This window comes from Agelaius phoeniceus, chromosome 6, assembly GCF_051311805.1.
Source record: "Agelaius phoeniceus isolate bAgePho1 chromosome 6, bAgePho1.hap1, whole genome shotgun sequence".
In the NCBI taxonomy this organism is placed as follows: Eukaryota; Metazoa; Chordata; class Aves; order Passeriformes; family Icteridae; genus Agelaius; species Agelaius phoeniceus.
Genome location: NC_135270.1, coordinates 10,710,000 through 10,735,954, shown reverse-complemented (window position 1 = coordinate 10,735,954; position 25,955 = coordinate 10,710,000). Strand labels below are relative to the sequence as shown.

Here is a 25,955-nt window from a genome sequence, read left to right as displayed (position 1 = left end):
CTGACTGGGGCTGGGCTGCAGCAGAGCTCGTGTCCTCCTCACCCAAGCCCCTGTGGAGGTGGCCATGGGGACATGGTGCTTGTGGGGCATCGTCCCTGAGGAAGCTGGGGGACAAATGCTGCCCTCGGGGGTGGGAAGGAGCCTGGCCTGTCTTCCCCACCTTACCCATGAACTCCGTGCCTGCTCCCATCCAAAAAGCATTCCTGGGACAAAAGGCCCCTTGGGTGAGCACTGGCTCTGGGACCAAGCACTCCCAGCCTCTTTCTGTGGAAGGAGTGGCAGGACAGCACCAGGGATTCTGGCTCCATAAATCTACCTTACAGCCAGAGCCTTTTCTGTTTCAATCCATCCCTGCTCCTGTCAATCCATGTGCACTCAGGCTTGGGAAAGGAAGAAAGAAGGAGTGGGATGGCTGCAGCTCTGCTGCTGAGGGTGGGGGGGTGGGTCAAAGCTGCCACACTGACAAATCCCTGGGGAACCATCCCCTTCCTCACCGTTCCCAAATCAACCCAGCTCCTGCTCAAGACAGGCTGTCCCATTGATCCTGCCACAACAGGATCCAGAGCTGAGCCTGGGCTTCCTTTTCCCATTAGAAAAAAAGGGGTGAGGAGGCATTAGCCACTGCTTAAATTGTCCAGGGAGATTTTTCCAACAGCAGGAAGAAGATTCTGGCTCAGACTAAGATGAGTGCACAGGAATTGTTGAAGAAAAAGGAATTGCAGATAATTAAGACAGTATAGATAAATACATAAATACAGTAAATATATAAAAAACATTATCCCCTCAATGATTTAAAAACTTGATCTTCCTTAAAGCAATTTCCAAGCTTCCTTGTGCAAGGGAATATCCTAAGTGAATAGGAAATGAGGCAGACTAGGAAATGGCTCTGGTTGCAGATCAGCAACTGTGATTTCTGCAAGGCACAAGCAACAGTCACCAAGGTACGGGGAAGGAGACACACCCAGTGAGCGCTGGACTTGAATAAACAACTTTATTTCTGTACAAAAGAAGAATACAAAGTTAAAATTGTCAATACAGGGCAAGTACAACACAGAGCTGAGAAACCACCTTGGTTCAGCTCTGGAAGGAGCAGGAGGGGCCACAGGAGGGGCCGGGCGGGGAGTGCCACACAGCCGAGCTGGTGCGCTTGAAGTAGCGGGGTTTGCTCTTGTAGAAGATGTCCTCCAGCTTGGGGCTGGGGATGGCCCCGAACAGCGCGTCCAGGTCCACCGGGTGGTAGTACTGGTGCACGATGGCCTGCTGGAGCTGTGCCCCTGCGGGAACAAGGGGAACAGCACACGGCTGCAGGCCCGCGGGACCGGCACTCCTCTGCCCCTCTGAGAGCCACCGGCCGGGCAGGAGCGGTGGGACAGCGCCCACTGCCACCACACCCCGCTTCTCCTCAGGAGCTGGGGCTGTGCCCCTTTTCAGAGGGCTCTGGTTTCACCTGAGCCCATGAGAGCTCACAGGAAGCAGCGCTGATGCCCTCAGCACACAGAGCTGGGAGCTGCCAGAGGCGCACACACTCCTGGACTGCGCTCTGGGATGGCTCCAAGCAAGGCTGGAAAGCTCCAGGGCAGGAGGGAAAGGAAGCCAGCCCAGAGCTGGCACCTACCATCAGCCCAGGCAGGGATGGGCTTCCGAGGGTTGCTCTCATCATCTGTGGAGTCGTCGCTGTTCAGATCCAGCCCGTAGCTGTTCTCATTGGCCGGGGGCGATGCTGGTTCCTGAGCACCCTCCAGGGACCCGAGGCAGGATGTGGAGAGGGATTTCTGAAACCACACAGAGAGCAGTGATGAGCAAGGGGAGCAGCACTTCCATGGCTGCGATGGCCACCAGAGCCCCAAAGTGCTCAAATCCTTAACCAACACAAAGCTGTCACTGGGCTCCGTGCCTTGACACCTGCTCTTAACACTCCCTCCCCTCCTGTTTTCTGTGGAAAAAACCTGGGAAAGGCACGCTGTGCATGTCCCAGCACTCAACTCTACATGTAAACCCTTCGGTTTTCCCTCACTGGAGCTCTGACACAGCCAGGACGGAGCCCACAGCAGATTCCCGACAGAGACTGCGCTGCATCCCAGCTCCGAGCAGCCTCTCCTGCCGCTCTGCCCATGGAAAAAGGCTCCGCATCTGCAGCTGGCACAAGCCTGGCTGCCCAGGGCCGCTCCCACCGGGACGTCGCCTCAGGCCCTGCTGCCCTCCCGTGGCCGCTTCCAGCATCTTTTCCACCTCCAGCCACTTGTTTTTCCAGCTGCTCCTCCGTGCCATGGCTGTGCCGCGGGGGCCAAGTAGCCACAGCAGGCAGGGGCCACCCGAGGGTTGTGCCGGGGCCAGGGCTCACCTTGACGGCTTTGTTCAGCCACGTCCCAGGGGCTGCTGGTGGAATGGGTTTTTTCTCCTCTCTCGGCTGCTGCTGACCGTCAGCCTCCTGTAAGACACGGGAATGAAGTCATTCCTCACTCACACAGAACAAGCTCTGACACAGAGCTGTGTTCTCGGCAGCAGCTCTGGCAACATCCAGCCCTCAGTGCCTCTGTGGCTTCTTCTGCAGAAATAATCCCAAATCCAAGACTGCCAGATAAAGCCAAACCTGTCTCTGCTCAGGTCCAGCCTGGCTCTTTGGAGCCCACACTCACCCTCTCTGCTTGGAGCCAGACATTAAGAGCTGGGAAAAATGATTCTGGTGGCTCATATCTTTTCTCCAGCCCAGGGCCAAGAGGCAGCTTTTTGGAACTTTCTTTCCCCTAATAAAGAGGAAAAAAAAAACAAAAAACAAAACACCTGCTGCAGTTTCTTTTTGACCCAAACCATTTCTCTGAGAGTTTCCCCTCCTGTGCTGCTCAGCCATTTTCTCCCGCCTGGAAAAGCTTTGCCAGACTCATTCTGGACCTGCTGCTGGCAGCACAGGAAGGATTCAGACCTTAAATTAAATTTATACAGCACAAAAGAGTCCAAGTGCCAGGGACTGAGGGAAGGAGTGCAGCAGGAGCCCACACAGGAGGAAGAATTGATCCTGAAGAGGAAGAACCATTTGGGGCATTGATTTTTCACTAATGAAGCAATGAATTTAAGAGTAGAGAGTGAAAGCAAATGTTAATGTGATATTTCAAGACCAACAACCCTGACTTAAAGCCCCGGTGTTCTTTGTGTGAGTGCAAATGAAGTGACACAGAGCCATGTGGCACCCGAGGTTTGGGGGTCACATCCTTTGGGCACAATGAGGAAATGCGGCAGTAAAACATTAATAAATCTCTAATTTCCACTAGAGATTTCCTAAAATCTCTAATGGTGAGCCTTCTCACCATTGGTTTCAGGATCAGTGAATGCTCTTTGAGGTGTTCTTCCAAGTGCATTTTCATGAAACTGTCCCCATACCATGACAGGGCTGAGGGCTCACCTGCGAGCCAGGGAAGCCCCAGCCCTTGGCTTGCTCCTGCACAGCACCTCTGTACAATAAACATCATTAGTTTCATTGTATTTGGTCCTCTAAACAACATCCCAGCAATGCAGCACTTGGAAAACACCTGATGCTGAGCCCAGCCTGTGTGCTGTGTGTAGAGAAGCTGCCCCCAGAACACTCCAACCCCACCTTGGTGGCCTTGCCAGCCAATGCTGCTGGCTCCTGCTGTACTTGGGGGGGCTTCTCCTTCCCTCGCTGCTTGGGATACCTGGGGGAAAAGAAAGGATTTAGAGAGGGAAGCATGCCTAGCTGTCCCTCACCCTCTCACAGCCTCCTGCTCCTGCTCCCCAACCTCCAGGCAGCACCAGAGTCCAGGTGCAACATCACATTTACACCCACTGCTTCCCCACAGCCATGGCCAATTCCCTTCTCCAGGACAGGCACCAGCTCACACCTCTCCTTCGCTTGTCCCAGCTGTTTCTGCTCCAGAAGGTTCTTCAGTTCCAAAACTGTTTTTCCTCTTTCCTTCACTTCATCCTCTCTTCTTTTCTCCAGTGGTTCTTGCTGCTCATTTTCCTCCTGAAGAAACAAGAGGAAAACCCTGCAAGGCTCCAGCAGTTGGAATGTTTCTCCCTTGTGTCCCAACCCAACATCAGGTGCCTGGACAGAAATCTGGCAGCCCAGACCCCAAAATCCCTGCAGAAGCAGGCAGTGACCTGTCCCTATCCCATCAGCCACACCAATACAGCAGGTCCCTGCTGTCCCTGTCCTTTTCCATGTGCAGGAGGGGCCTGAGTTGCTCTTACCCCTCTCAGGGCTTTCTGCTTCCGTGTTTCTGCTTCCCCGTGTTTCTTGGACCCTTTCCTCTTGCTCCGCTCCTCTGCCACCTTCTCTTCCCTCACCTGTGAGGTGTGCAACTGGGAAAGCCAAACCTGTCAGCTCCAGTGCTCCAAGGACACACTTCACAGCCTTAGAGGGAGGTCTGCAGCTTGGGATATCCCAGATCCTAAGGAGACTGAGGACCCAGCAGTGGGTCCACTCAGGGTTTGGGAAGGGATGAAAGGAACATGACTCCTTGTTTTCCAAAGCTGACCTTTCCAAAGGTCCCTTCAGTCCAGCCCAAAATGAGCAGCCAGGTTTCACCTAGAGGCTGCTCAGGCTCTGGGCCCTCAGGCACAGCTCCCTCAGCCCTTCACAGCCATTACACAGCACTGGCACGTGGCTGCCAGGCCAGCCTGCCCCCCAAAAAGGGCCAGGTTAGGCTCTGAAACCCAACCCTGACCCAAACACACCCCCTACTGAGTCACACACTCCAGTCCAAGCACGTGGCCAGGTGAGGCTGTCACCTGCAGGGCTGTGCCGCATTCCCTGAATGCAGAGCGGCATGAACAGGGCCTGTCCCGACAGGAATGTGCAGAGGGATGGAGAACAAAAGCCTCCCCTAGTCAGAAGGAATCCTGGCATGCATGGAGCTTGTCAGGGCCCTGCTCACAGCTTGTGGTCTCACAGCTCTCAGAGAGGCCCAAAGCCCACTCAGCCTTCTCACCTTCTCATCACTCTGCAGGATCTTCTGCTCCATTCGCTTTTTCTTCTTTTCCTCCATCTGTTCCGCACGCTCTCGTGCCTGCAGGGCCTTCCTCAGGCGCTCTTCCCTCTTCCTGGGCAGCGTGGGCAAGAGGGGCCCGTCAGCCCTGCCTGCTCCCAAAGTGCTCATTCCAAGTGGGAAGGACAAGACAAGTCTGTGCTGACCAAGGAAAGAGCAGGGGGAAAGGAGGCCAACTCACTGCTTCATTTCTGCCTGACGCTGTCTCTTCTCCTCCTCCACTTTCTTCTTCCTCTGTTCCTCAGCCTCCTGCTTCTTCCGGAGGTTCTCCAGTCTCTGCCTCTCCTTCTCCTGAAGGGAGAAGAGCTCAGACTGTACCAGGTGCTGGGGGCTGTATCTCCCCTCAGGCAGCCTGGTACACACAGTCACTGTTGGAGTCATTCACCTGGACACTAGGATAGGGAGACAACACATATTTGGCAACAGGGATTATCCAATGCAAGCAGAGGTACAGAAGGAACAACTTCAGTCCTTCAGCTGCGGAGAATATCTTTAGAAAAGAACAGCACACCCCTGCTGTAGGTGACCATCTGTCCCAGGAGCCAGGAAAATGGTGGAGAGGCAGCACAGTGCAGCCTGGCTCAGAGGCCAGAAGCTCCCAGCTGTCCCCAGTCCCAGCAGAACACACCTGCACAGAGATCCTGTCACCTCACCACTGGTGTGGCCAGAGGGCTGCTGGACATCGATGTGAGGGGAGAGTGTGGTCAGCGTGTCAGCCCCATGGATAAGGGGCCATACTTACAACAAAGTCTCCCTGCAGAGAAAGGGCATAAGAACACAATTAAAAGTCTAGAATTGACACCAGAACTCCCCTTCCCAGCACATGCAGCCCATTCTCCTCCCACCCCTCAGACATGACGCACCTTCAGGTGGGACCGGGTGGGAGTCTTGCGCTTGATCAAGTCCTTGATGCCACCCCCTTGTCCCTGCAGGAAGTTCTTCAGTGGCCTGACAGCCTGAGGAGAGAGAGGGAGGGAGCTCAAGGTCTGCCTGGCACAGGAGGCACAGGGCTATGGCACCACTCACCTTGCTGGCCGGAGAGGGGGATGCTGGAGCCTGGTTTGCCAAGGTCTTGTGCTTCTCATCCAAAGGGGAAAGGACCCGGCCCCCTGTCTGCTGCCCGTGCCACAGGACACCCAGGGCTTGCTTGCAGCCTTTCATCCTGGTGGCATCAGCATGAGGGACATGAAGTGGCTGGCACACTCCCCAGAGGGATTTACTGGCTATTACATCTTTCTCCCAAAACCTCCCCAGCAAAACATAGTGAGGAGACACATCAGGTATTCCAGGAGTCAGGTCAGGTATTCCAGACACCCACACAGACAAAAATAACCAGGTCAGTCACTTGCACCTCAGGAGCCCTTGAAGTCACCTCCCAGCTCTGAGCTAACTGTGCTAGGGCACCTCTGCTGGTTTGTGCAGGACCTTGAGTGCTCCTCCCTATGCCAGACCCAAACAAGGCTCCAAAAGCCACAAAAGACTTTCAAGACACAGGATCTGGCCAAAGGAGATTTCAGAGCTACTGGGATTTGGGAGAGGAAGGCAGGGAAAGAAGCCCCCCACCCTTTTTAGCACAAATGACTTAAAATGCTAAACCTGAGTCCTTCCAGACCCCTGGCTCATCCCTGCTCCTTGCAGTGTCTCCTACCACATGCGGGAGGAACTCTCCAGGGGCTTGGTACAGTGGGGCCGTTCCTGGCTCTTCTGGGGTTCACTCCTGGGATTTACATGGCTTCCTGTGGAGAAACCTGCAGTCAGTGCTACGTGTGAGGCATCCAACTCCCTCCAGGGACTGTTTCCTCCATTCCAGCTCCAGCTACTTATCATATCCTGTAGTTCACAGGGAACAAAACACCCCACCCCAACTCCTCCTTCTTGCTCAGAGGCACAGAAAATAATCAGGACCTCTAAATCTTCACATAATGCAACCACAGAGGGAAAGGACATGACACTGTGGAAGACTCCAGCTCCAGGAGCTCCTTCCCAAATGCCCCCACTCGTTGCACAGACTGAAGCTGGACAGGGCAGTGTTTGTCTCACAGCTTGGACACATTTACATGTTCTTGTCCACCTGATCCCTCACCTCTTCAGGAGGTCCAAACTTTACCTGAAAAACTTCCTTGACTGGTCAGAAGTGGCTCAGTTTCAACATAAACCCTTTATTTCCCAGGAATACTCCCACTGACCCCAAGGTGTGTGTATTCTCAGGGTTTCATGCAAGGAAAGCAAGACCACCCAGAAGTTACCTGCAGCATTCCCTGCCTGCTGCTCCAGAGGGGACAGGTGCTGTGCAGGAGGGCTGGCAGCTCGGGGACTTGTGCTTGGAACGAGGACATCTCCAGGAGCCTGCAGGGAAAGAGGACAAGCATTCCCTTAGCACAGCTGCTCCAAAGAACAAGGCTAGCAGGGACCTGCTGCCCTGGAAAAGCCAGCTGCTAGCTCAGGTGGGGTCTGCTTCCCTCCCAGTGAGGGCTGTGCTGGCTCATTTTGGGACATCAGCCACGTCCCCACATCCAGTGACAATCTCAGCGAAGGTGCTGACTCAGCAAGAAGGCATCCACACAGTCTGAGGTTGTTCCTTGGAACTCACCTTCTCCCTCGGGGAATTTGGCTCCAGCTCAGGCCTGTGAAGGAAAAGCTATTTTAATAATTTAAATTCTCTCTGAAGGCGAGTTATAGGTGATGGAAGCAGTGTATGGGACTCCGAGGAAGGGGCAGGTTCCTAAGCACATCCAGAGGCTGTTCCAACCAAGCACATCAAGGCTGGGCTGTAAATTCCTCTGAGGGACTGTCCCACTGTGCTGCTGAACACCCCCTAACCACCTTGGGCCCCAGGAGCAGGAAAGAGGGGACTCTTGACAGCCTTGGGCTGTCCCTTTCCCAGAGCAGACCTGACTGGCCACCAGCATTGCAGGGCTAGTGGCAGCCAGGAATTCCAGGAACCCCAGGACACACCACCAGCCACCCCAGTGAAGGACCTAATCTCACTGTGCCTGAACAGCACAACCTGAAATCTCACCCAGCCCCAGGTGACAACAACATCTGAGCAGTCCCTGACAAAGTCTGGGACAGAAAAGCCACCCAGAGTGTCCTCACAGGGAATGCTGGCATCCCTTCCCACCTGCCTTACATGGCAGCCTCACCTTGTGCCACTGGTCACATCTTCTTCCACAAAAGCCTCCAAGGAGCTCTGACCTGCAGAGGAAAGCACAAGTAGAGCTGGGATTTCACTCCCAGGCTCCCAACAGCCACAGGGTGCACATGGAAGAGCTCAGGCTTCCTCCCAGGAACATGGATTGCTCTGCTTTCCCCACCAGCACCACACCTCCCTCGAGTGCCACTGAATCTGGAGTGGGCTGGGGAGGCAGAGCACTGAGGCAGCAGCTCTGCTGCCTGCAGCCTGCTCCAGCTGCCTCTGTCACAGCCAGCATTCCCAGGCCATTGGCTGCAGCTCCTGCCTCCCTGCACGCTCTGGTGCAGGGATCCAGGGGGTTTGGGCTGATTCCAGGCTCATTCCACCCCCCCATCACACCCCTTCGCTCCAAGTGTTATAACAAATGCCTGGATACAGTGTGACTCAAGGCTGACAAAGCTGAATTCCAGAGGCCTCCATGCTCCACCATAGCCTGTTTGCCTGCAGCAGCAATGGTTTTGGAAAGCCCAAAGAGCCAAACCGTGTCAGGAGCAGCAGGAATAGCTGATACAAGGGATTTGGAGCTACTGGGAATAGCCTGGGCTCCACGACCCCTGTTCATCTGGTGACACAGCTAGTTTGAGTCTCTTCTATGCTTGCCCAAAAAGCATTTAAGCTCCTCTGCCCACTGCAGCCTAACTTCAGGGCTGCACTTTCAGCCTTATTGATTTTTTGGAGAGCTGGCAGATGCCATAAATTAAAGTTCTTCCCCAGGGAATGCAGCAGTCTCTCCCAATCCAAAGGCACACATGGCTGGAACCAGCCTGGCCACGCGCTCCCTTCCCCAGTTGTGCTTTTTACCCATTCCCAAACTACGTACCCCAACTCCCCCTACCCCCCAGCCTTCCCCTGCTGCAGCAACACCCTGGCTTGAAGCTGCACCCCAGGATCCCACAAAGACAGGAGACTTGGGGGGAGCTGGAGGCAGGGATGAGCAGCTCCACACCGCTCCAATCCCTCATGGAAGCAGTGCAGGGACTCACAGCTCACTCTGCTGGAGGCCGAGGAGGATTCTCGAGCCGCTGCTTTCCTGGCCCTGCTGATGGATCTCCGGATCATGTTCTCCCTCCTGCTGGCCAGGGAGCACTTTTCTGCCAGGGAAGCCCTATGGCTCTTGCGGGGGGCACCCAGCCCGCTCCGGCGGCACGTCCTGGATTTCTGTGCCACACTTTTACTGGGGGAGTCCTGGAAGAGCAATGCCTCGAGGCCCTGAGAAGATCCATCTCCTTGGAGTGCAGCAGGACCACCATTCTGAGCAGCCTTGGGAGTGGAGGTGCTGGCTCTCCTGGGGTCCTGCTCCCCATCCCTTCCTGGCTGTTCAGCTGGGATCCCAGGGATGTCCTGGAGCTCAGCTGCTACATCCACCTCAGGCAGCTGTTCCCCCAAAACTGCTAGAGGCGCTGCATCACCCCCAGCAGCAGCCTGAGGACAATCCAGTTCTGCCATGGGAACACGTGCTTCCTCAGGCTGCTTCCCGGGCAGAGCTGGGAGCTGGGGTGTGATGCCAGCCTGAGATCCTGGAGCACAGCAGGGCATGGACACATCCTGCCCCTCACATCCAGTGCTCTGGGGCTGCTCCTGGCTCTGGCACTGCTGGGAGTTCAGGCTGGAAGACTGCAGCTTGACACCACTCCTCCTTCTGGATAACCTTAAGGGAAAAGAATTTTGAAGGAAACTATGAAGGAGTTGTCCACTGCCAAGCAAGTTTTGGAGAGAAAAGCAGACGGGCTAAAAGTGAAGCTGCAGCTGCTTCTGCACTCCACCATTTCCCCTCACAGCCCATCCTATCCCTGGGGAGAGGCACACGGACACAGCCCAGATGGGAGCTCACACACAAGGGCTGTGCCACACGGACAGTCAGGTGTGGAGAAATGGCAGTGGGAAAGGTGCATCCAACCCTACATCAAGAGCTGGCTTTAAACCCTGCCCTGGGAGCAGCACGTGGCAGAGGACAGCCCCTACAGAGGGACACACAGCATGTCACCTTCCTGGTGACATCAGCAGCTCTTCCCAAACCAAGTCTAAAGGAGGGAAAACACCAACAGGAGTTAGCTGGGCTGCCCCCCTGGAGGATGCATGACCTGAGCACCCAGAGCAGGGCCTGGAGCTCTCCCTGCTCCGATCCGCAGTGCTGCTTTTCCTGCTCTCCCTGCACACACACAAACCTCCCACGCTCCCGCTATTCCTGCTGCTCTCCCCACCCTCCATGTCTGCTTCCTAACAGTCTCCCACCTCTAACTCTTCCTCCTGTGGGCTTCTCACCATAGTCAGCACGATTTTAGTGCCCTAAAACACCAATGGATCAGGTTTGGGCAGCTTTAAAAGTGGCGTGGGCTCTAAGCAAATCACTTGGAACTTCCACTTCAGTCCCTCCATAAACCCTTGGAGCCTCCCTGCCTGCCAACTCAGACATGGTGCTGGCAACACATCCCTTTCCCAAGTTTTCCAGGCACTGACGCAGAGGCTTAGGGCGCGAACACCAGGAGCAGCAACCTGAGCCCAAAAGAAGAACCCAGTGAGACAAAACACAAATGTAAATAGACAAGAAAATAGAATGTTTATTATTCTTCAACTATAACCAGAAAAAAATAGCGAAGGAAAGTGGCCAACTTTATCCCAAACTCTCACCAGAATCAAACAGTGAGCAATCCCAACGTGCCCCTTTGATAACTCAGGGAACACAGGCACTGTTTTGTTTCATCCAAACACCATGAGGCTGAGCCAGAGCAAGCTGACCCACCTACCTCCTCCTGCTCAGCTCCTTGTTTTCCTCTCTCATCCAGGAGGACTGCCTTTTCCTGAGCTTCCTCCTCTGCGACGGCGTTTTGGGCAAGAGCATGGGTTCATCCCTGAAGCTGCTGTGGGGCAGAAGAGGCAGAGCACAGATTGCTTCCCCCACTGCCCACATCAAACCCCTCACACCCAGCTGGTGTGGCACAGCGGGGTCCCCTCAGGGCAGCCCTTACCTCTTGAGCATCCTCATGCCCTGCTCCTCCACCTCCCGCAGCCAGGCCAGGTGCTTGTGCTGGGCGTCGGAGAGGAAGCGGGACAGCCTCTGCCCGCACACTTCCAGCAGCTGCTGGGGACCCTCCGCCATTGCCTCGCCTAGGACATAGAGAAAGAGAACGGGGTAATGATGGGGGTGGGGGGGATGTGGGAAACGACGTGGGAAAGAGAGACGCAGGCACCGGGGGGAGTATGAACGCAGACCGGGGCTTAGGTATTAGGGGACCCCTCCCAAACTCCCCAGACCCTCAAGAGCACTCGCTCGGCGCCCGACCAGAGCCACCCCTCCAGCCGCTGCCGCCACCGCCTCGTCCGCTCGCCACACCCTCACAACGTGGCCCAGCCCTTCGCACCCCGACTTTATACCCGGCCTCCGCCAATCACAGCGCATCCCCCTCAATTGCCGGAGTTTTATTGGTTGATTTGCTTGTCCGTCACCCTCAGCTATTAAAAGGAGTCGCCTATGGACCCGCCTCCTCAAGCCCCGCCTCCGGAGCCGAGTCCTCCAGGAGCATAGAGACGGGCTAGCAGAGCGGCGCCGAGTGCGAGCCCTTTCCTTGGCAGCCAATGGAAAGGAAGGGCCGTGGGGGGCGGCGGGCGATGATTGGCTATGTCGGGGGGGCGGGGCCGTGTTTGAACGGCGTGCCGCGCGCGCGCGGCCGTTGGCGCTGTAGCGATGGCGGCGAAGGGGGCCGCGGCGGCGATGGGGTATGCGGAGCTCGCGGCGCGGACGATGGAGCTGCCCTCAGAGGGCGACCGGCGTCTGGCCCAGTTCCTGCGGCAGGTGGACGAGACCGATATGGTGTGGCTGGATGAGATCTACGAGGAGGCGGTCAAGATGTTTGTTAGGTACCTGCATACCCCGCTAGGCCCTGGTCCCTACCGGCCACCCTTCGCGCTGATCCCGCCTTGATCTCCCCTTCCTCTCTAGCAACTACAGCGAGGAGCTCGAGTTGATGCCCAAGACGCCGTCGCAGAAGAAACGGCAGCGGAGGAAGCGGTTGTCGGCCTTGCAGGAAGAGCAGGAGCCCAGCAGGAAGCGGTGAGGAGCTGTGGGAGCGGGGATGGGGGAGCCCCTGTGGAAAGGGGGAGCGTAGAGGGTGTCCTCGGCGCCTGGGGAAGGGAGGGAGCCCGTGTGAGACTGAACAGACCTGCTGCCAAGGGTTCAGGGAAACAATGCCCTCCACGGAGCACATCCTGGTGATGCTCTGCTTTGTCCAGGGGGAGCTTCCCTTCCTTTGTCCCGCTCTGGTCAGACCCTGTGTTTGGGGCACTATCGGCCGAAAACATTGGATTTCGATTCTCACGACAAGTGCTTTTATTGTTGTCTGGTTCTATGTCCCCGTGTCTCTGTCTATTATCTTTCTGCTTAAAGCCATTGCATCCCTTGATTGCTGTCTGCGTTAGCTGCTTTGTGCTGCTCTGTGTCTCCTGGGCCCATCCCAGGTGTTTGGCTCCATGTGTGTGTGTGCATGGAACGACTCGGGGCTGTTCCCGACTCCTGTTCCCATCTCACCCACTGTTCCTGTGATCAGCCTCTCCAGGAGGAGGAATGGCAGCAGCAGACCTTCTGTGCGATCTTCTCAGCGACTCAAGAACAAAGAAAACCTGGAACTCAGCAGGGCTGAGGCCAAGGAAGACTCTCCACCACAGCGTGTGACACGGTCCCGGGCTGCAGCCTCTGCCATAAGCTCCAAGGTGGTTCCTGAGACCCCTACTGCCCTGCAGGCAGCAGGGAAGGATCGCTGGGTGGAAGCTGACCATGTTGGTACTGCAGTGCCTCTCCAGAGGAGTGGGGCAAAGCCGGCAGAGCTGCTCCTCACAAGCTCAGGGAACGGCTCTCCCGAGGAACATGGTGCTCCCAAATCACCACTGGTGCCCACAGCCCCTGAGCTGGTGGTGCCCTGTACTCCCGAGCCACAGCCAGCCAGGGCAGCCAATGTCACCGTCATCCTGAGCCCAGGGGCTGGACTGAAGGAGGGGGATGGCTCCCCACAGGAACACAGCCGGGCTCAGGAGTCCTCCCAGCCCTTGAGGAGCAGCCCGGGGACTCCGACCGGCTCCAGGCTCAGCCGCCGCTCCGTGCGCCGGAGCCTGATGGGGAAACCCTCCCTGAGCCGCAGAACCTCCCTGGCAGAGAAATACTCCCTGGCCAGCAAGAGGGAGAGCATGATCCGGGCATCCGCCGCCAGGGCAGCGGGCAAGAAGAGGGCGACTCAGAAGAGATCCGTGTCCTCCAGCTCTGTGGATGGTGAGCTTGGGTGTCATAGGGGGCATTCTGCTTCCTGGGTCTTCAGTGTGGGGGTGGCAGCTGAGCTTCCTGGGCTAGACAGGCTGCAGTTCCTCATGGAAGTCCTCCCTGGCTTTCTGGAACCCCACTATGAGCATAGAGACCCAGGTAACTGACTTCAGCCTTGTAAATCACCTGGGAGATAAGCCTCAGTGTCTCCATTTCAGTGTAGCTTTAACCATTGCTGTGATTTGCTGTGACAAGTTGTTAATCTTGGAATCCCAGGATGGTTTGGGTTGGAATGACCCAGGTGATTCCAAGCCCCATCTAACCTGGCCTTGGATGCTTCCAGGAGCCACAGCTCCTCTGGTCTGCTGGTCTTCCCATTTCTGTGGGGACAGCTGGTAAAGCTGAGAAGGATTTGGGGAGCCAAAAGGGGTGATGGATTCTCCTAAAGCCCTTCCTGTTTCCTGCAAGGTGCAATTCCCACCAGTTCCCTTCTCCTTAGCTGGATCTGGCTGCTGGTTCTAGAGTTTGCTTGAGAAGGGAATTTTGAGGCTGGACTTTGTAGATTAAAAGTCTCCCACTATTTTACAGTTGGTGGCAGAGGCAGATTTAGTCTCATCTAAACTGCTGGTATTATTAAATAAAGAAGCTGGAGAGAGACTCTTCATTAGGAACTGGAGTGATAGGACAAGGGGAAATGGGTTCAAACTGAAAAAGGGGAAATTTAGATGGGATATATGGAAAGAAATCCTCTGTTTGAGGGAGGAGAGGTACTGGCATATGTTGATGGAGAAGCTGTGGCTGCCCCACCCCTGGAAGTGTCCAAGGCCAGGTTGGACAGGGCTTGAAGCAACCTGGGCCTAGTGCAAGGTGTCCCTGTTCAAGGCAGGGGGTGGGACTGGATGAGCTTTAAGGTTCCTTCCCACCCCAACCAGTCTTTGATTGTTTGTTCTATGGTTATTAGTGGCAGGTTCTGGCTGTGACAGAGCTCCTGAGGTCTGTGCAGCATAGGCAGCTGGAATGCTGGCATGGGAAGCAGCATTCCCACTGTAAGTGAGACTGGCTCTAACTGCTGTTGATGTCCAGTCACGTCCTGCAGATAAGCCCAAGGCCTATTAATGCTAACTCATGGAATATCACCCTGAACTCATCCATAATTGAAAACTGCTTTCCTGCATTGGAACTGCTGGCCATGTTCCTGCAGTGCCACCTGGGTGTGCTCCTGTGCCCCACCCTGCCCCAAGGCAGGACAAACCCTTCTGCAGTGTCTGGAGCTCCTTCTCCCTCCAGATCCTTGGCTGCAGCCCAGCCTTACAGCTCGGGTGTGTTTTTTCCTCTCCCACAGCCTCCAGCTCCATAAGCATGCCAGAGGGTGAGGAAACCGTTGTCAGAACTGGGTGAGAATGCTTTCAGTTATTTATTTGTTATTTATCCTCACTACCCTGCTTGCAGGACTTCTTCACTGCTAATCGTGGTGTAAAATCCAAGTGGCTTCCCAGTTTCCTCAGTTTTGCTAAGCATAGCCCCTGTTGTCTTTCTTTTTTTTCCTAGGCCTCCTCCTGGACCCTCCACCCCCTCCAAGCTGGTAAGACTTGGACAGGGATTAAAAGTATTTGTGCCTGTGTGGATTTGGGAGAAAAATGTGTGGAATTACAGCTTACTGGGAAATCTGGGAGCTCTGGCTGTAGGTTATCAGACTTTGTAACCTGTCTCCATGGCAGTGAGTGAGGAAGGCACAGAGCATCTGGCTTAGAGGTGCACAAGCCCATCTGAGCCTCCGTGGTTCTGGTACTCAGACTAGGGAAAGTCTTAACCACAACATTTTAGAACCAGCAAAACCAAAACCAGCAAAGTTTTCTTTGGGAAATGAGCACAGGTGACCCATGGCTTTGGGTGTAGGTGCTCTGTCAGAAGGGTGTTACAAGCTTGCATGCTTGCCTAGACTTTACTCTGTCATTTTCCTAAATCTCTTGAAATTGTTGCACATCCTCCTGTGCCTGATCTCAGGGTTGAGTCCTGCTTGGCTCTTCCTTCTTAACCTCTTGCTAGAGATCATTGTGTGAAGATTCAGTCCCCAGTCTTTACAGATAAAAAACTTATAGTTTGGGGAAGTTTGGTTCAGCTGGTGTCATGGTTTGCACGCTCTATTTTAAAGCTTCTTTTCACCTTTTGGTCAGTCCTGCAAGTAGTTCAACACTTTTTAGTTTGGACACACATGGAAATTTGTGAATATTATTAAGGTCAACACCTTTCCCTCCACAACCCTCACCGAGGAAGTAACCCTGGCGTTATGTCAGTGTTTAGTCCAGAATAAATTTCAGTGAGCAGAGCCTGAATTAATGGAGCAGAGCAGTGACCTGAAAACAAGGAGAACTGTTATGAGTGTGCAGAAACTCAAAAAAGTCAGTTTTTCTAGGCCCTGCAGAAGCAATTGGGGAGGATGGATTCTCCATCAATCCCTTTTCTTCTCTTCCCAGTGCAGCACTATAAAGTGCTGACCAGGAGGTAATGCTGGTGCTGCTAGGAGAGAGCAATTCCAGAACCACAGCCCATTATCCCAGCAGAGCCTAAGTGCAAAGGCAGAGCAGCGATGGGTATCCCATAACAAACAGATAAATCATGGAAATGAGCCATTTGCCTGCTGTCTCCAGGCTCCCCACTCGTCACTGCTCAGGGATATGGGCATGCTGGCTCTGGCCAGAGCTCCAGCAGCACAGATTTACAGCTTGGAAGGCTCCTGGCCTTAATAGTTGATGAGCTGGTTGAGTTTAAGCAGCGCAGATGCTCGTGTTAATGTCCCTGCCTCTCCTGGTGATGCAGCATCCAGGGCTTTGCCAAGAGCTGGTTTGGCATTCCCTGGTAGCGCCGCTGTCTGTACCCGTGTCAGAGCCACCCCACAATCTGAACCAGGAACAGTTTCCATGTGTGATTGTCCTGAAACCCCTTTGCTTTTCCCACAGGAATCCCAAAACCCTCGGATGTCCCTTCGCTCCCACACAGTCAGCAAACACGGGCAGCCCCAGGAGCAGAACAGCAATGGTAATTCCAGAGGGTTTGGGGGCAGCACTTTGGGAAGTTATCATTTTGGGAGGCTGGCTGGGAAGCTGGAAAGATTGACTGGTTAATTTGAGAGCTCACTTTGAAAGATTAATTAATGTTTGATGAGCAGGGATTTGTTTCAGACAATTAGCAGTGAGAAAACTCTGTGCTGGAGTTATTTCCATCCTGGCAAGCACATGGAGATGGTTGTAATGAGGCTGGAGGGTTGTGGGAGGCCCAGTTGAGCTCTGTTGCTGAAGCTGTGCAGAACTCAGACAGCTTTAGGCAGCTCTGCTTTGTCTGGAGTTTCCAAGTGGGAATGGTGCCATGTGAGCCAGGTCCTGCTGTGCCCACTCCTGCAGGTGCTTTTGCTGTTCAGAGAGCTGCTACACCCCTTCTCTGCTGTCAAACCTGTGCTGGGGGGATTTTTCCTGCTAGAACTCACTGTGTAACTGTTCTCTTTCAGAAAACAACTTAAATAAGAATGGGGGGACCCTGGAGCCACCCCAGAGTGCCAGGTATGTCCTAGTTGGAAGTGTCTCAGGCAGGCTGTGGCCTGTTCCAAACAGGTTCAGTGCTGGGATGTTGTTCATTGGCCTTTAGTATTTGTGAAACTTCTGCAAATAAGTTTTTCCTGCCTCCATTATTGTATGATTTAATTTTTATTTTCTATTGCATTAGGATTTTATTTATTGGCTAACTGTGCATGCACAATCTTAGAATTACAGACTGATTTGGATTTGAAGGGACATTAGAGCCCATCCAGTGCCACCCTCTGCCCTAGGCAGGGACACCTTCAACTATCCCAGGTTGCTCCAAGCCCCAACCAATCTGGCCTTGGACACTGCCAGGCATGGGGCAGCCACAGCTTCCCTGGGCAACCTGTGCCAGGGCCTGCCCACACTGGAATCTCTCTCAAGCCCAGGGTAGTTCATGGCCCTTTCCAGCCCTGACTTGGAGGCATGAGGGGGATTTGCCTGGTGTGTCTCACAGCCTGTGCTGTCTCACAGGAGGAAGCCGAGCTACAAGAGAGCCGTGGATGAGCGCTACGACCACCAGCAGGCAGAGGAGGGAGGGCTGTCTCCTTTCAGGAAGAAGACCCCATCCCCAGTCCTCCCAGCCAGCAAGGTGAGATCCTTGTAACCCTGGAATGCCTCACCAAGACCCTTTTTTTACCCAGCCCCACTCACACTTTGCTGTTCCTCCCACAGGTGGTGCGCCCATTCAAAACATTCCTGCACACTGTGCAGAAGAACCAGCTCCTCATGACACCGAGCTCTGTGGGGAGGAATGGAGTCATAAAATCCTTCATCAGGTACAACACCCCTCTCCAGGCTGATCCCAAGGTAAGAGGAGGCTCTGCTCTAAGGCAGTACACAGTGGTTTCATTAAATGCCTAACTTAAAGCACAGCTATGAGAGGAGCTTTGCAACCCATTTGAAACGGAGTGATTTGAAGGGCTTTGTTTGCACGTAAATAAATAAAATTGTGGCTAGTCAGCTTACTGAAGAATTCTAGTTTGAACTCCAAGCTTTATTCCTGCATCATTCCCCGGAGCTATTGGCAAGTAACAGTCAGAGATGAAAACTGTGAAACAGAAATTGAGTGGATTGTGAATGTTGAGTTGTATTGATAACTGAAGCCAGGTCTCATTTTCTAAGGTCTGGCCTGATCCCAGGTCTCCTTTCTAGGACTTCTCTCATGAGTGAGATTGAGCAAATACCTCTTAAATTCAAGCCTTGGAGGTTTTCCAAACCCTTGAGGCAGGAGAAAACATCAGGCTGTCCTGGTTGTGGGGCCACTCAGACGACTGCTGGTGTCCAGATCGAGCGGGCATCAGTATCACTGATGGATCCTGTTGGGACCAGCAGCACACCTTGGCTGGCTGCAGGCAGGTGCTCCTGCACTACCCCAGGGAGCTTTCCAAGGCCCTGGTTTTCCAAGGCAGGAGCAGTTTAGGAGGGAGGGATTTGAGAGCTGGTTCTAGACAAGGGTGTAGCTTCCTGGATTCACTCAGAGCCGCTCTGGAAGTCGTGTGCCAAGCAGGAATTGCTCATACTCCTGATACCCAACAACTCACCTGCAAAGTAGGCAGCTCTGGGGCTGGTTTCCCCTTGCAGGAGAGCTGAGAGGAAGAAAGAGGGGGGCAGGATACAGGAATTGGTATTCCTGCATCTAGCAGCCTAATGGCAGAGTTTCCTAGAGCTCTGCTCAGAGGCTGGCTGTGCTCCAGCAGGTCAGGGAAGGCCACTGGGAAGCAGTGAAAGACTCCAGCTTCAATCTCACTGGGCCCCTGCTGATGTTAGTGTCAGTACTACAAAGGAGTTAATAGGATGAGAAAAGAGTCTTGTGGCTAGAGAGTGCTTCCTCTGCTGCTGTCAGTTTGTGGAATGATTTAGGTTTCATTCCAATGCAGGCAGCTCCCCCTCGGGAGATTTTCCATGTGGGAGCTAAACATAACTAAATAGCAGCAGAGCAATAAGATATAATTGTTAGTTTTATATTAACCAGTTTGGATGCTGACAGCACCAAGCATTTACAGCATGGAGCCCAGTGTAAAGATTCCCATGGATAATGCCCGTGCAGATCTGTGGGTTTGTGCTGAGACCAGGCCTGCTTTGGCATGGAGTGGGTTGATGTCAGTCCATTTGCTGTGGTTGTAGTGGTGGCTGGATCTCACTCCCCTGGCTGACAGCGTGCCTGGGCTGGGTCAGGAGAATGAGGAGAAAGCCCCTGGTTCTGGCTGCATGCCAGAGCAGGCTGGGAGCTCTGGGAGTGCTGGTGGTTCACCCCCAGAGCGAGCCTGGTGGGAGGTGCAGGCGCCAGCGGGAGCTCAAGGTGTTTCCTGGAGCACCATCTGTCCCTGCGCTCGCCGCAGGGAGCGGGAGCTGTGCCAGCCATTAGCGCTGCTTGGTGGCTCCTTTGCACCAAAAGAAAGCACAGGGCTGGCTGCCTGCAGTCCCTGAGGATGCTGCCTGGGCTTCCAGAGCTGTGTGTGCTCCTGTTTCAACACTCCAGCTTCTCCTCTTGCTCCCTGAGATTCACACCAGTGTTTTCCTTGCATATGTCCATTCATGACCAGGTCACAGGCTGCCTGAGCTCTGCTCCAGAGCTGTCACCATCCCATATTCCTGCCTGCAGCTCCTCACTGTCATCTCTGGGCCCTTGCCCAAAGCAGCTGAGGTGGGATAGAGCTCTGGCCAGTGGGTACAATGACATTCAATTCCCCTCAGGAGAAAGAGAGGCAGAAGCTGGAGACTCTGCGGAAGAAGCAAGAAGCTGAGCAGCTGAGAAGGCAAAAGGTGGAGGAGGAGAGGAAACGGCGACTCGGAGAGGCGAAGCTGTGAGTAGATGTGGTCACACTGCTCTTGGCCACCTGTAGGTTCCTGTGTTCAGGTGTTTTATCTTGCAGGAGCTGTTTAAGCAGCAGAAACTCCTGGGGACACAGGCAGTGTTTGTCTTTGGGGTATCCCTGGAATGCTGATATAAAGCATTGACTGTCCTTGCTGCCCACTGGTGTAGCTTTTTTGATTTGAGTCCCCACTTTCTGACAGAGCTTAAACATGGCTGGTGCTTAAATGAATGTGGAATTTGGGCCGTTGAATTTCCTGCTGTGTCTCTTTGGCCTTGTGCTGAGCTGGGGGGAGCTCGCCTGGCTGGAACACGCTGGTGAGCCGGGCTGTGTCCTCAGGAAGCGCGAGGAACGCCTGCGCAAGGTGCTGCAAGCCCGGGAGCGGGCGGAGGAGATGGAGAAGGAGAGGAAGAAGAGGATCGAGCAGAAGATTGCGCTGTTTGATGAGAAGACCGAGAAGGTACAGCCCTTGCAGAGCTTATTTGGGACAGTCAGTAGCCACTGGGGCAGTTGGCACCACAGAAATGTGCTCTCTGGAAAGAGGGGCACGGAGGCTGCTTGGATTCCAGAGGCTGAACCAAAGAGTAGTTGAATAAAGAACTTTCCAGAGCCCTGATGATCCTAGGGACAGCCTTTCTCTGGCTACAGCAAATGACAGCTGAACTCCTGTTTTTCCATAATCAGGAATCTAAATGGGCTTTATTAATGCTCTGGTAGATGGGAGAAGGACTTGCAGTAGATAAAGGTGGCCTAATTTGCTATTTGCTGCTTTTCCCATCTGACTAATAGCTAGCTGGACAGGGTAAAGCAAACATCCTTCCTCCAGAGCCTTCCTCAGATCCCAGACTTCCAGGCAATTTGTGCAGGGGCCTAGTAGTCATTTGTCTGCTTTAATTATCCCCAGCTGCCTGTCTGGTTGCATGGCTCTGAGGTTATATTCCAATGGTCAGCTCTTCCTGGGAAGATGCAAAACAAGGTCATTGCCCTAAATATGACCTTTTTAAAACAGAGCACAGGCCCCCTTGGTTGCTGAGGGAAAAGGAGGGAGGGTTTGCCCTGTGAGGGGTCCTGCTGTGCTGTCCTACCTGAGACTGGTAGGGTCCTGCTGTGCTGTCCTACCTGAGACTGTGTGTGCTCCAGGTGAGGGAAGAAAGGCTGGCAGAGGAGAAGATCAAGAAGAGAGTGGCTGCCAGGAAAATGGAGGAAGCTGAGGCCCGGCGCAGACAAGAGGAGGAGGCCAGGAGACAAAGAGCTCTGCAGCAGGTTTGTGTGTGTGTGTGTGTGTCTGTTTCTGTCCCACAGGCAGAGCTGGCCAGGGCATCCACCTGCCTTGGGCACTGGGAATTTACCCCCAGGATGTTTCCCTGCCATGTAGCGATGGGAATTTGGGTCAAGTGAGAGGTTCCTGGTGCTTCCCCTGGAGCCTGCTGCTGTCAGGTGAGTGACTCCTGCCTGTGCTTCCAGGAGGAGGAAGAACGGCGGCGCAGGGAGCTGTTGCAGAGGAAGAGGGAAGAGGAGCAGGAGCGTGCCCGGAGGATCGCTGAGCAGAGGCAGGCGGAACAGGAGCGGGAGAGACAGCTGGCTGCAGAGAGAGAACTGGAGAGGAAGAGGGAGCAGGAGCGGATCCAGGCAGAAAAGTAAGGCAAAATCCCCATTTATGTACCAAATTCTGGGATGGGGTTGAAATGCAGCCACAGCAGAGGGCAGGAGTGGAAGGCTGGAGCTGCAGTGACCTGGCAGCACAGCTCTCGGCTGCTGCTGGTGCTGAGCTGCCAAGGAGGAGCTCTGGGATGTCAGGGGTGTGGTGGGGAGTGCCTGAAGAGCTGTGAGCGCGGGAGGGCCCTGGTGTGGCTCTGGGAGTGAGGGCCTGTGCTGTGGTTCCCAGGCTCCGGGAGCAGCAGGAGAGGGCTGCCCGCCTGCAGAAGGAAGAAGCGGCTGCTAAGGAGCGGCTCCGGATGGAGATGGAGAAGAAGGAGGTGAGTGATTGATTTCTGGGAAGGGATAGAGCCACACAGTCTGGCCTCAGCAGCTGTTGCTGTTGGAGCAGCTCTGCTGGGATGCTGTGGGGAGCCCTGAGGACTGAGCAGGAAGTCAGACCTGTGTGGCACGGTTACAGTACCATGGGGAGACTTGGCCTCTAAAAATACTAGTCTAGAAGGAGGCCAAGATCAGTAGCACAGACTTCTGCAGGTGGTCAGCTGGTTTCTGGCTTTTATAGCCCCAAGAAAAAGTCAGCAGCAAGTTTTGCAAGGTGGGAGGCCCTGGCTTTGTCAGGGAAAGGCAGCTGATGCTCTGGCATGGGGGTCAGCGTGTTTGTGCCCTTCTGAGGAAGCTGCACCATGTCCCGAGTGCTCCTCAGCAGCACGAGGAGCAGCTGTAATGAGGTGCTTGAATATTTTTCCTGCTACAAAGATGGTGGCTGGGTTGGCAGTGTAGTCCCTAAGGGTAATCCTGTGGGTGTCACCTGGCAGAGGGAGCAGAAGATGCTGGCTGAGAAGAAGAGGCAGGAGGAAGAGCAGAAGAAACTGTCAGAGGAGCAAAAGGCCAAAGACAATGCCCGGGCACCACTCCAGGAGAACAAGGAGGTAACTGGGGATGAGTCCTTAGGGGTGACAGCAGAGTCCAGTCCCAACACTGATCCACTCTTGCCTCGGGCAGTTCCACCCTCTGCTTTTATCTGCCTTTTCAATAACACAGGAATTCTTTAAATTCTAGTTATCTAGGGTTGACTGTGCATATTTCAATGACAGAGGGAAGGGAAGCAGGAGGGATTGGACAGGATTCCTGGCTGTGGGTAATACAGCAAGTGTTGGAGCTGTCTTAAATGCCTCTTAAATACCGGAAGGACCTCAGGGGCAGAAAGCGCTGAGTTTTATTTCAGGTCAAATTTGGGAAGAGCCACAAGGTGGCAGCAGAGCCATGTGGAATGGTGGTGGTTTGGCTCCGGAGAATCCTGCGGGTGTGCGTTCATGTCCTGAACATTGACAACAAACAGGAGGCTCTTGTCTCCTTGCAGTGCTCAGAGTCTTAATCCTAAAGTGCAGGACCAGTGGGTGGGAGTTTATGTCACTGGACACAAAGCCATGAAAGAGGTCTCTGGTGCGGAAGGACAACCATGTCCACCTCTCCAGAGACTCATTTACTGAATGAAAATAGAATTTCTGCTGAAAATTTCCAGTTGAAAAAACCTGAAATTTGCAGTTGAAGGTTTTCTCCTGCCCTTACACTTTCTGCCTGTGCAGCTTCCATTAGTGTGAGCTCAATTTGGCTGAGCTGATGGGCAGGTTCTCTGTACAGCAATCAGCAGTTTTGCATCATTAATCAAGCTCAGAAGTTGAGTTGCAGAGTGTTTAGGGCATGTGACTGCTCCAGCGACATAAAACCTCCAGCTAACCTTGGCTTGGCTGGAGTGGAGTTCTGTTCTCTTAGACCCATTAGATTCATCTACTGCTGTGTGCTCATGCCACAGATGGCAAATTAATCAGCCTAATTAAACAGGAGAAGGCCATGCACAGCCATCATTGGGTCACAACTCTGGAACTTGGGTCAAGCTCTCGGGTCCAAACTTGAGAACTGCCAGACTCAGGGTTTGCTCTGAGGTGACAGAGCAGGAGGTGGGGGGAACAAGCTGGTCCTGCTGTAGCTTGGAGCCTGATGATGCTGCTGCACCCAACACCTGTGGAATTCCTTTCTAGAACTCCCCTGCCTGCAACTCGTACGAGATGACTCCTCAGAGCAGGAAGGAACTCAAGGTGCCTTTGACAAGCTCCAATGACTATGGGATGGACCTGAACAGCGATGACTCGACAGATGACGAGAGCCAGCCACGCAAGCCTGTCCCTGCCTGGGCCACTGGTATGTGTGTGGGGGGGATGTGGGGGGTCTTGTGTGTCCAGGACCCCCAGCAGACTGTGGGAGCTGCTGTGGGGTTTTGCCCAGCTCCTCCTGCCTGGAGGAGTTTAAAGTACTCCAGCATGAAATGAGTCCTGCTGTGTCCAAGACTGGACAGGGTTGCTCCAAGACTGGACACCTGGTCTAGCGGAAGGTGTCCCTGCCCATGGCCGGGTGTTCGAACTTAGATGAGTTTTAAAATCCCTTCCAACCCAAACCATTCCATGATTCTATGTGGAATGTGGAATCAGGGGCTCCTCTACTACTTGGGGATCTTGTCACAACATGATGGGGGACAAATATACAGCTAAGCTGCCTTGGGGTGGCAAGAGATGAGCAGAGTGGGGACACACCGCATACAACAGCCTACACAGCGATCCCAATGAACAAAATTAACACAGCCTTCCTCTGTTCCTGCAGGGAATCTGCTCAGCCAGGCTGTGATCCGGCAGTACTACAACCCCCCTGACGTGGACGCGCTGTTCGGGGCCATCCCCAGCCCCAAGCTGGAGGACATCTTCTACAAGAACAAGCCCCGCTACTTCAAGCGCACCAGCTCGGCCGTGTGGCACTCCCCGCCCTCCGTGGCGGCTAAGCCAGCCCTGGGGTTGCCCTGTGGCCTCAAGAAGCCCTGAGGTGAGCGCAGGTGTGCAGCAGGTGTGCCTTCCTGTCTCCAGGTGAGGAAGGAGTCACTCTTCACTTTAATATTTAGGTTCTAGCATTGAATAAATGGCAGCTTTTCCTGGGTTCCTGCGCCTCGGTTGGCGGGGCCAGTTTCTGTCAGGGCAAGCCACGAGGTGCTGCCCCAGGAAGTGTCTCTCTCGTACCCTTAGCTTGGAGCTGGCATGGACTCAGACCTTCAGCGGGTGAGAGGTGTCACCTGAAGCTGTGGGATCCCCCCCTCTCTGTCACACAGGCCTGGCAGGCCCTGCCATTCCTCAGTTGTACGTCTGTGCTGCCCTCGAGGTCAGTGACAGCCAGGGACCACTGCACCAGGGCACAGTCTGGCCTGCTCCACTGCTCTTCTCAGGAAGGTGTTCCCAGGTGTGCTCTTCATCTCTTGCAATCCCAAAGGGATTTGTCGCTCTGTCCCCACCTGTGTGGTGGTGTCCATCAGCTGGGCACGGCTGACGTTGGCACAGCTGTGGCAGGAACACCGTGAGGGTCTCAGTGACATTCTGCCAGCTGTGGAGAGAGGTGACCAAGGTGTGACCATGTCCCCGAGGACCCGCAAGTGTGTGAGCCAGCTCTAGGCCTTGATAGGAGAAACTCTGCAAGGGTTTTGGCAGATTTTTTTTGTTTCTCAGTGAAATTCAATCTGTGAGGCCAGATGGGATTTGAGAGGATGTTTTTAACCTTAATCCCTCTTATTCACTCTTGGCTGTGGCTCAGCATCAGCTCGTTGTCTCGGCCTGTTTAGCACTTCCTGTTCAGTGAGCCACTGCTACCCAGACTCTGGCCAACCCAATTTCATTGAACCAAAAATTCCAGCTCAGCCTTCCCATTCCAGGAGTCTGTGGTGGTTTAGTCATTCCTTCTGCACCCAGCCCAGCCCTGCAATCCCCCTGTAGATACTGTGCTTTGTGTGAGGGGACATGATCCTGTCTGTGTGTCTGTAGCCAACGCACTGTTTGCCAGCAGATGTTCTTCAAAAGAAAAGAAATATTAAATTTTGGTTTTAAATTAAATAAAAAAAAAAGTTTTGTATTTCAATACATTGGTGTCTGTATGGTGGGGCTGCTCTGTATGTGCAGATCTGTATCTGTGGAGTGTCTGTGCTGCTAGGGTTGCTCTGTAGATCCAGGTCTGGCTATTGCTGTCTGTACCCATGGAGTGCCTGTGTTTCCATTGGCTGTCCTGTGCATCCAGGTCTGTATCCGTGCGACCGCGATTTCTTGTACAAAAGCTTCTGAGTTGGCCAAACACTGTTGGATAAAGTGAGTTTAATCATCTCTGGGCTCCTCTTGGCTTTTTGTTACAGAAATTGAGGGTTTGGAATCTCTTTTGTGCTGATTCCTTGAGGCAAGAATGTCCTATCTGGGGAGAACTTCTGATCTCCTATGGAAGATCTTAGTCCCTGTGGGTTCCCCAGCACTTTGTAGCATCCATGGAGGCTTTTGATTTAAAAATCAATTTTGAATTTTGGAGTCTGATTTTTAAAGTTTGGGACCCTCGTGGCTGTGGGTCCACTGGGGACATTGCCCAGTGCCCAGCCCTTGTCCCTGTGCTGTCAGC

General features: G+C 54.0%; 2 protein-coding genes across 3 annotated transcripts; one reads left to right on the top strand and one right to left on the bottom strand.

Annotated features, from left to right (window-relative positions):
• Window positions 1–972: 972 nt before the first annotated feature.
• LOC129121660 (inner centromere protein-like) lies at window positions 973–11,522 on the bottom strand. The gene is made up of 20 exons (XM_077179711.1): window positions 11,163–11,522; window positions 10,941–11,054; window positions 9,180–9,844; window positions 8,147–8,198; window positions 7,594–7,627; window positions 7,250–7,349; window positions 6,652–6,739; window positions 6,030–6,165; window positions 5,867–5,959; window positions 5,746–5,757; window positions 5,389–5,466; window positions 5,185–5,294; window positions 4,947–5,058; window positions 4,207–4,317; window positions 3,855–3,979; window positions 3,590–3,668; window positions 2,637–2,744; window positions 2,342–2,428; window positions 1,616–1,772; window positions 973–1,274 (listed from the first exon to the last, which is right to left on the bottom strand). Exons 1-20 carry the CDS (start codon window positions 11,291–11,293, stop codon window positions 1,075–1,077), a joined length of 2,592 nt encoding a protein of 863 aa, XP_077035826.1. The 5' UTR covers window positions 11,294–11,522; the 3' UTR covers window positions 973–1,074.
• A 324-nt stretch (window positions 11,523–11,846) lies between these two features.
• INCENP (inner centromere protein) lies at window positions 11,847–25,672 on the top strand. 2 transcript variants are annotated; one of them, XM_077179704.1, is made up of 18 exons: window positions 11,847–12,051; window positions 12,134–12,244; window positions 12,738–13,453; window positions 14,784–14,835; window positions 14,990–15,023; window positions 16,399–16,477; window positions 16,944–16,995; window positions 17,488–17,605; window positions 17,689–17,823; window positions 19,711–19,820; window positions 20,169–20,289; window positions 20,970–21,092; window positions 21,294–21,466; window positions 21,715–21,805; window positions 22,301–22,414; window positions 23,525–23,684; window positions 24,141–24,356; window positions 24,554–25,672. In XM_077179704.1, exons 1-17 carry the CDS (start codon window positions 11,879–11,881, stop codon window positions 24,353–24,355), a joined length of 2,577 nt encoding a protein of 858 aa, XP_077035819.1. In that variant the 5' UTR covers window positions 11,847–11,878; the 3' UTR covers window position 24,356; window positions 24,554–25,672. The 2 variants fall into 2 exon arrangements, with proteins under 2 accessions (XP_077035819.1, XP_077035821.1); XM_077179706.1 differs by having other exon boundaries at window positions 12,747–13,453; window positions 24,141–25,672.
• Window positions 25,673–25,955: the final 283 nt, after the last annotated feature.